Below are 8,637 nucleotides of genomic sequence, written 5' to 3'. Positions count from 1 at the left end.
AGAACTAGTGCCGACTGCATCAGCACCATCTGAATTTTAGATCCCCTCACCACTACTACTGTTCACCTCCCGGTGACTCTTCATTTTCCACGTGTTTCCTCGGTTCCTGATACACCTCATTTTCTGGCCTAAGCCCCTTCATGTCCCCATTAATTGCACACCTTCCCGAGGCCCCTCGTTTTCCTCCCAGTGACCCTTCATATCCGGTGACTTCTCACCTTTCGCGACCCTTCGTCTCTGGGTAACCATTCGCCTCCTCATGACCTCTCACGTTCTTTTCGAAAACTCCCCTTTTCCCACTAAAAAAATCACTGGGAAACCTTTCCCCTTCTTGCGTTTCACCAGAAAACCATCGAAAAAGAAACCAATGGAAAACCTTGGCAATCCCTCAGCTACCACATCTCCCTCTCCTTCCCGATATCATAAACCACTTTCACTCGCCATAAAATCACCGAAAAACCAGCAAAAGTTCTCAAGCAGCCCTCTGTTGCAAATTCCACCCTTTCTCGCCTTCCCTAGTACCCCAAATACCACTGCCAGAATTCCAGCAAACTCCGACAAAATTCCTTGCTTCCTAACTCCGGTAATAGTAACCCATGCTAAGGTCCATGCGATCCCTTACCAGTGTTCTACCCTCTTAGTTGAAATCTTCTTACCGACAAATTTATGAAGACTCCCTGCAAAATCTTACTGCTGGAGTTCTCACCGAGAACTCTCTCACCCTCACTGTTAAAAAATCCCCATTTGGCGAGACTTTTTTTATAAAGGGGCCATCCCATTTAGGTTCAAACTTCCCTTTTTCGCCGTCCATGCATAACAATCGGCCTCTTGACAGCTAGAACAAGATCCCCACGGGTAAATGAATGGACCTTGACTGACTTATCAAAAGCCCTCTTCATCCTCCCCTGGTTGAGCTCGGGATTCTACTAAGCTTCCAGTCTCTTTCCATCTAGTGCATACAACACTTGATAACGAAGCTTGACTCTCTCGTCTTCAATCAATCCTTGATGCATGGCAACACGTAACGAGGGAAGTTGAATCTCAAGGGGTAAAATTGCTTCACCCCCATAGACCAAGGAATAAGGAGTGAAATCAGTGGCATTTCACGTGGTAGTACGATAGGTCCACAGCGCTTCAGAAAGCTTCTCATGCCAGTTATTTTTCGTCTTTGATACTGACTTCCTTAGAACACTGCATAGAGTCTTATTGAAAGCCTTGGATAAGCCATTCGCTCAAGGGCAGTACATAGTTGAATACTTCCACTCGAAACCAAACTGGCTAACTAAGCAACCAATGTGATAACTTTTAAATTTAGAGCAGTTGTTAGATATAATCAGGTCGGGCACCCCAAACTGGTATATGATGTGATGCTGCACAAAGTTGGCCAGCGTAGCCCCAGAACTTGCTTGAGTGGGACAGCTTCAGCCTATTTTGATAAATAATATGTAATCGCTAGAATAAAGACATGGCCCATTGTAGATGAAGGATCTATAGGTCCTACAATGTTCATTCCCCATTATGAAAAGGGCCACGATGCCACTATAGGATGTAGAGGCTTCGAAGGTTGATGAATAAGGCTCGAGTGCATTTGACACACCTGACACCTCTTAGCATAGTTCAAGGAGTTAGCAACCATTGAAGGCTAATAGTACCCCAAACTACGTATCTGTTCATAGAGCTTAGGGCCGGATTGATGCAATCCACATATGCCATCAAAAGACCGGCGGAAGAGAGTATCCTCTTCTAAGAGGGTGTACTTGGTAGACATTTGGTGCACATTATTGTGTTTGACACGATCTTCAGGCAGTCTACCATTCTTTATGAAATTGATGTTTGGCTCTCTCCAATCGTCTACCTGCTCAATTTCTACACACATTAGATCGAAGAACTCTAATTCTTGTTTTTGAATAGCTGCTCCTTGACTTTGTTCCATTTCCTGTTCAGCTTGAATAACCTCTTTGGCTGATAAGAATTCCTCGAATGGGTAAGGCTGGCACTCGAGAAAGAGGACTCTTTCATCAACAGCATCAACTTCAGTTCTTAGTTCAATGTATCTCCACTCTATCACCCAAATATGCATGGGCCCTGGTGAGGACAATTGAATTGTAGCTCCGAGCTTTGCGAGTGCATCAGCCTGTGAGTTTAATCTCCTGGGGATATGAATCAAAGATACATCATCAAACTGGGCCATATACGATTTTGCAGTATGGTGATCAGGCTTGAGAGTGTCTTTTCTCAAGTCATAGATCCCCTTAAGCTGCTAAATAACGAACTCAGAATCGCCATAGATATTGAGCTGCTCCAAGTCTAAATCAAAGGCTATTTCCAACCCAATTATAAAGGCCTGATATTTTGCCTCGATATGGGAACCGGCTTCGGTGAGAGAGAAGGATAAAGGAAGTATCCCTCCTTTCGTAGTCATGAATACCACTCTAGCACCTCCACGATCAGATTGGAAGGATCTGCCAAAGTACATCTCCCACGAATGAGTAAGTTCTGCACATAATACTTCTTCATCAGGGAGGTCACTTGTTAAAGGAGACTCTGACGATACATGATGTGCTGTAAGAAAATCAACCAGGGCTTGACCCTTGATAACCTTTTTTGGTAAATATGTGATGTTAAATTCCATAAGCAATAATGCCCACTTAGTAAGGCATCCCGACAAGAATGGGCATGTCATAAGAAACTTTACAGGGTCTGCTTTTGATATAAGCTTCACTTCATGACCGAGCAAGTAGTGGTGGAGCTTTTGTATTGCGAAGATTAGGGCCAGGCACATTTTCTTAATAGGGGGATAATTCTTCTCAACCCCTTGCATCCTGCGGCTGAGATAGTATAGTGCGATCTTTTTCCCTTCGTCGTTGTTTTGTGCTAATAATGCCATGAGTGACTCATCAAGGGCGATCACGTACAGGATGAGGAGTTTCCCAACACCGGTGTAGAGAGCACTGAAGGGTTGAGTAAGTATCGTTTGATGTCATCAAGCATTGCTTGGCATGCTTCATCCCACATGACCGGGGTATCCTTCTTTAACAGGTGTGTAAAGGGTTTATAGCGACTTGAGAAGTTCGAGATGAACATGCGGATATAAGCCAGCTACCCTTGAAGGGAGTGTAGCTCTCGCAATGTAGTTGGTGGCAGCATTTCCTGGATAGCCGTGATCTTAACTACCTCAACTTCCAGTCCTCGGTGTCTAACAATGAATCCCAAGAACTTTCCTGAGTGCATGCCAAACGAACATTTCAATGGGTTCATTTTGAGATGATGGAGGAGTAATCTTTCGAACAACTTTTCAAGATCTTCCATATGAGCTTCTTCTTCTCGGATTTCACCACCAAGTCATCCACATAACACTCCACCTCCTCATGCATCATGTCCTTGAGGATGGTCGTCATTGCTCTCTGATATGTAGCACCAACATTCTTCAACTCGAAAGGCATCATCGTGTAGCAGAATACCACTTTTGCAGTTAATAAGATGGTGGCCTCTTCATCTTCTGGTGCCATCTGTATCTGAATGTACCCGAAGTATCCATCCATGAAGGAGAAGATTTGTTAGTGAGCTGTGGAGTCGATGAGCATCTCTGTACATGACAATGGGAAGTCATCCTTCCGGCAAGCGGCATTCAGGTTGCGGAAGTCATTGCAGACCTTGATTTGGTCATTTTTCTTCTTGCCAGCCATTTACTTGACTTCACGAATGAAGCCTGTTTGCCTGAGATTGGTCACCTCAGCATCTATCTGCATTTCGTGATCAGGCCTAAACCTTCTTGATTTCTGTTTGAGAGGCTTGATAGATGGATTGATGCCGAGATGGTGGACTGCAACTTGAGGATCTAAATCCAGCATCTCATGGTAATGTCAGGCAAAGACATCCCGATTTACTTGCCAGAAGGCAGTAAAATCCTCTTTCTCTTCTGATGACATATTTACCGAGATGACAGTAGGCCTGGGGTCGGCTTCATCTCTTAGATTTATCTCCTCGAGTTCACCTTCTTCCCATTCTTCTGGGGCTTCCTGCGAATCCTCATCATTGACCTTAGAGGGTTTCTCGCTAACCTCTCGGATGGGTAAATTATTTGGGGAACTCGGGTGAGGGAGACGTGGTGGACTAAGAGACTTCAAGATGTTTAACTTCTGAGGTGAGGGCTGCAACATTTTCACCGAATTCAGGCTCATTTGCCCTATGTTGGGTGATGCTTCCAAGGTTTGCACCATGTGACAAACTTTGTGAGAATAGAAGCTCTGCCTCTTGACTCTCTCAGCCTCTGCTCAAAGTTGAGCTTAAGAGGCCACTGAGGTTTATTTGGCTTTGACTTCTTGTGCTTCTCAATAGAAGAGGATGGCTCTGACTTGGCTCAAGCCATGTCAGCGACTGTTAGGAATCCAACCGCCAGGGCCAACATCTTCCTTAGCCACCTCCGGTGCATCCTATTCCTACAAGTTTTTTGTCGAAGGCCTCGAAGTCTAGACATTTCAAGATTACACTTGCAAGGGAATAGTTAGGTGCCTCGATCTCGCCCTCAAAATTTGGATGATCGGGTGGCACACGTCTCGGGTTTCAGAGGAACCCGAGACTTTGAGATCGCTCTCTCGGGAACCTCGCTTAGAAGCAAGGGCAGGTATACCAACTGATGAGAGAGGAATTTAACATGGGTTCGGGACTTACTCAGGCTGGCTAGCATGAGTGCCCTCTTAGATCACGAAGAAAGCCCCTTAGTCATAGAACTGGCTCAAAATCACCTCCCTTGACCTGTATTCTTCTGTTTCAGCAATCACACACACATGGTTAATTTTACAAGATAAGTGGGCTGAAAGAGACCCCACCTTGTCTTTGAGCGAATGTACATGGACGTGCACATCAAAAAGATGAAAAGGGTAAGAGGGTAAGCAAAAGAAGAAGAAAGAGGTAGATGAGAGGAACTTTGACTATGTGACGAGACTAACGAAGCAGCTAGGTTAGAAAGTGATTATCCCGACGTGGTAGCAAGACAAGCACGGTAACTAGATCGACACAACAAAAATACTACTAGACGTCAGAATGATCATTGGCCAGCCTGGCACAATGGCTAGCCCATTGTGGCAGTAAAGCGGGAATGATAACTAAGACCGGCTCAGCGACAATACTGCTAGACGACAAGACTATCATGGTAATGTTTGCCTCAGCCTCTCTTGGTCAAATGAGAGAGAGAGAAGAAAGAAGAGATAGAAAGAGAAACATGCACAGTACTACTGATGTCGTGCATGTGAGAAGAAGACGAGATGAGCAATGAGGGAGAAAGTAAAACGTGAAAGAGGAAAGAGAGAAGGAAAAGAATGAAGAAGAAAGAGAGAGAATTGAGCAAGGGAACATGGGCGGCGATTAGAGAAAAGATAAGAAAGAACATGGACGGCAATGAGCTCCCACCATCCATGACAGAAGGGTAAAAAGAGAGAGAAGACACGAGCGGCAATGAGCCTCCGTCGCCCACGATAGAGAAACAAGAAGAGAGAGAAAACACGGGCGGCAATGAGCTTCGGTCGAATATTACATAGGAACAAGAAGGGAGGGAAAACATAGACAGCAATGAGCTTTCACTGTCCATGATATAGGAATAAGAAGAGAAAACATGGGCATAATGAGCTTCTACCGCCCATGATAGAGGATTAAGAAGAGAGAGAAAATGTGGACGATGATGTGCTTTCACCGTCCATGGAAGAAGATTAAGAGGAGAGAGAGAAAATAGATGACGATGTGCTTCCGTCGTTCATGATAAAAGGGAAGATAAGGAGACTTCGACAGAGGCCCGACTCGCCACTCGGGTTAAGGCACGGGTCGCTGTTCGTGTCTCTAAAGCAAGAAAACATCATGCTAGGTGATAGACTCCTCCATGCATGAACAGAGAAGAAAGAGAGAGAGCGCAAACAGAGAATGGGAAAGAGAAGAAAGAGAAAGGAAAGATAAAGAAAACGAAGGAAAGTGGATAAAGAAGATCAGAGAAGAAATAGGAAAGAACGATTGACGAGAGGAGAGAGAAAATGATGGATAGAGATGAGGATAGAGAAAGAGAGAGATAGAGATGAGGATAGTGAAAGAGAGAGATAGAGATGAGGATAGAGAAAGAGAGAGATAGAGCTGAGGATAGAGAGAGATGAGAGGAGGAGAGAGAAAGAGAGAGATGAGAGGAAGAGAGAGAAAGAGAGAGATGAGAGAAGGAGAGAGAAAATTACCTTCATCAAAAGGTACCAAACCTTTTCTCCTCTCTCCTCTCTCCTCTCTCTAATACGTTCCCACAATTTGAACATGAACTCTCAATTTTTATTGATGAGTAATGAATAATCAAGGGTCTTTAGCAATTGTGTTTAACATGTACTTATAGAATTGGGCACAAACATGGGTGGATGTCCAAAAATTACCTAAATTGATGATAATAATAATTTAATTGAATTAAAAGAAATTTTAAAATTGGGTGCAAAAGGACTTTTTTACCCCTACCCAACAATGTGTGAAATTTAAAAATAGTCCTTGGTGCTGCCTTAGAACTTGCGTGATCTTTCATGGATGACCTGGTGCTCTGGTGCTCGTTTGACCAAACAATGATTGTTTTCTTGTAGGGCTCAGCATGGTGATTGATTTGATACCAACTTAGAGCCATGGATCATTTTTTTTAGGCCACGATCATGTGACTCAAAATTTGGATGAAGCTTACAACCTTTAGATCGATAGTGTGCTTATGTCTTGATTTTTTTCTTTAGTTTCTTCATTGAATCACACTGAGTATGTCGTCATGATTGCATGGCAACAAACACTGCTCGATTTCATGTCTGGACGAAGATTTTGTCCACTTGGGTTTTTAGTTAGAATTTACAGCAGCTTTGATACCTCCATGTGTGAAATCAAACAATTCATCGTACTCGGGGTTTGGCCCAGAGATAGCCTCGAACCTTACACACACAATGCAATTGGTTTCGTGTCGATCAGGTACGTGAGCGTCGTGATTTGGCCGCTCGAGCAAGGCATGTTGCTGCTGAATTTTCTGCAACTATTTTCACAAATCATCAACTTCTCTTTAGTTTTTCTCTCTGCTCGGGTGTCGTCCCGGGTTGTGCCACATATTAAAACGCTCGTCTTGATGAGACGAACACTCTTACAAAATTTAAGAGCGATTCAACTTAGATCGAGTGAAATATAAGCCTTTGAAGTTGCTGCTCGAGACTACGCACGTTAGCCTCCTTTAATGGAGATTGGTGTAGGAAGGCCGTGCAGGAATAGCATGCGGCCTACCCCTTTTTGGTCTTGAGAGTGGGTTACTAACTATTGAAATGTGGCCTGGCTTATATGTGTGTATATGGGCATTCCAAGCCCCAGTTCTCGCTTCTTTAGGACCCATAACTTTGTCTTGGAATGTGTATCATACACTCATAACTTTGTCCTGGAATGCTCGATTAAGATGATACTTGACCCAGAGGGGTTCTCGATCATGTTAGATCCAATGGTGGTAGTCTCACTACTGTTTGACTCACCGAGAATATAGTTCTAGTTATGTGGTTCGTTTCAGGGTGCTAGAGGCTGATTTTTCTGAAATTGTTTCTTTTGTTTGTGCTACCTTAGACATGTTGGATTCAGACAAAACTTGGCAGGTCATCTTTTCGAGTGCTTAGGAAGATTTTGACCATTATCGGGCAATTCTGAGACTGTTGAGAATTTCACTATATGTTAAGGCTTTATTGACTAACTTCCTCTTTATTCTGCATCTGGGACCAAGGTGCTGAAAAATGTCTTCAAACAGCTTACCCCACCAAATGTTTGTACTTCAAGAGAAGCGAGAAGGACAACATTCAAAAAATTTGCTTTGGCTTTATTACTGTTTTCTTCCTAGCCACTAGACCATGTGAACGCCGAGGAAATTCACACAGCACTGCAACTCGGATGCTTAGACGTTTGGATGCAATGTACAGCTCCATCCATGGAAACATTAGGGGGAGAAGAGACATTTTTGTGGGATCCTATCGAAGTCACCCTCAAGGGACTAATTGTGATTCTGATAGCTAAGGATTTTCTACAAACCTCGTTGGTCAGAATCAGGCCCATCTGACAGTTGAGTGCCAAGTTGAAGGGCATTTTTTCCATTTAATCTGGGTTTTTGAATCCTCTGGTGTCGGTCCACATTTCAAGGATTTTGTTTTGTTTATTTTGGATGGTCTGCTGAAGGGCCTTCTGTTGGTGTCATCTGCATTGTGCACCAGATATTCCTTGACAAGCAGGGTACCTCAGTTTATCGAGGTGACCGGCTTTGGGTATAACCCCTACCCACTGCTTTTATAATCAAGATACTTAGCTTCTTTGTCTGAGACGACCCTTAAGGATTCAACCCTAATTGCTACATCACAGAACCAAAGTCATGGCTGACTTATCCTTCTTTAGAAACCTTTTTTTTGAAGTGTGTTAGCCACCATGTGGGAATAATGCTCTTCTTCATGAGACTTGTATTGCCTTTTTGGTGAGTTTTCTGTCATTTGAGTCCTTTTTGTGAATGGACTCAAGTTATCAGAATCCTTTCCTTGAAGCTCATATTTTTAGAGTCTTGATATTGTGACACCAGGGATCTTTTCTCTTTTGAGTGGGGGCTGAAGCCGCCTATTGAGGAGAGTGCTG

At 43.6% G+C, this 8,637-nt stretch overlaps 1 protein-coding gene across 1 annotated transcript; it reads right to left on the bottom strand.

The window, feature by feature from the left end:
• Positions 1–2,260: 2,260 nt before the first annotated feature.
• LOC148782044 (uncharacterized) lies at positions 2,261–2,782 on the bottom strand. Its single transcript, XM_088866268.1, has one exon. It carries the CDS (start codon positions 2,780–2,782, stop codon positions 2,261–2,263), a length of 522 nt encoding a protein of 173 aa, XP_088722394.1.
• Positions 2,783–8,637: the final 5,855 nt, after the last annotated feature.

Source organism: Amborella trichopoda, chromosome 5, assembly GCF_054954075.1.
Source record: "Amborella trichopoda isolate Santa Cruz 75 chromosome 5, AtrichopodaSantaCruz75HAP2 v2.0, whole genome shotgun sequence".
NCBI classification, from domain to species: Eukaryota; Viridiplantae; Streptophyta; class Magnoliopsida; order Amborellales; family Amborellaceae; genus Amborella; species Amborella trichopoda.
This window is presented reverse-complemented; position numbering and strand designations above follow the sequence as displayed.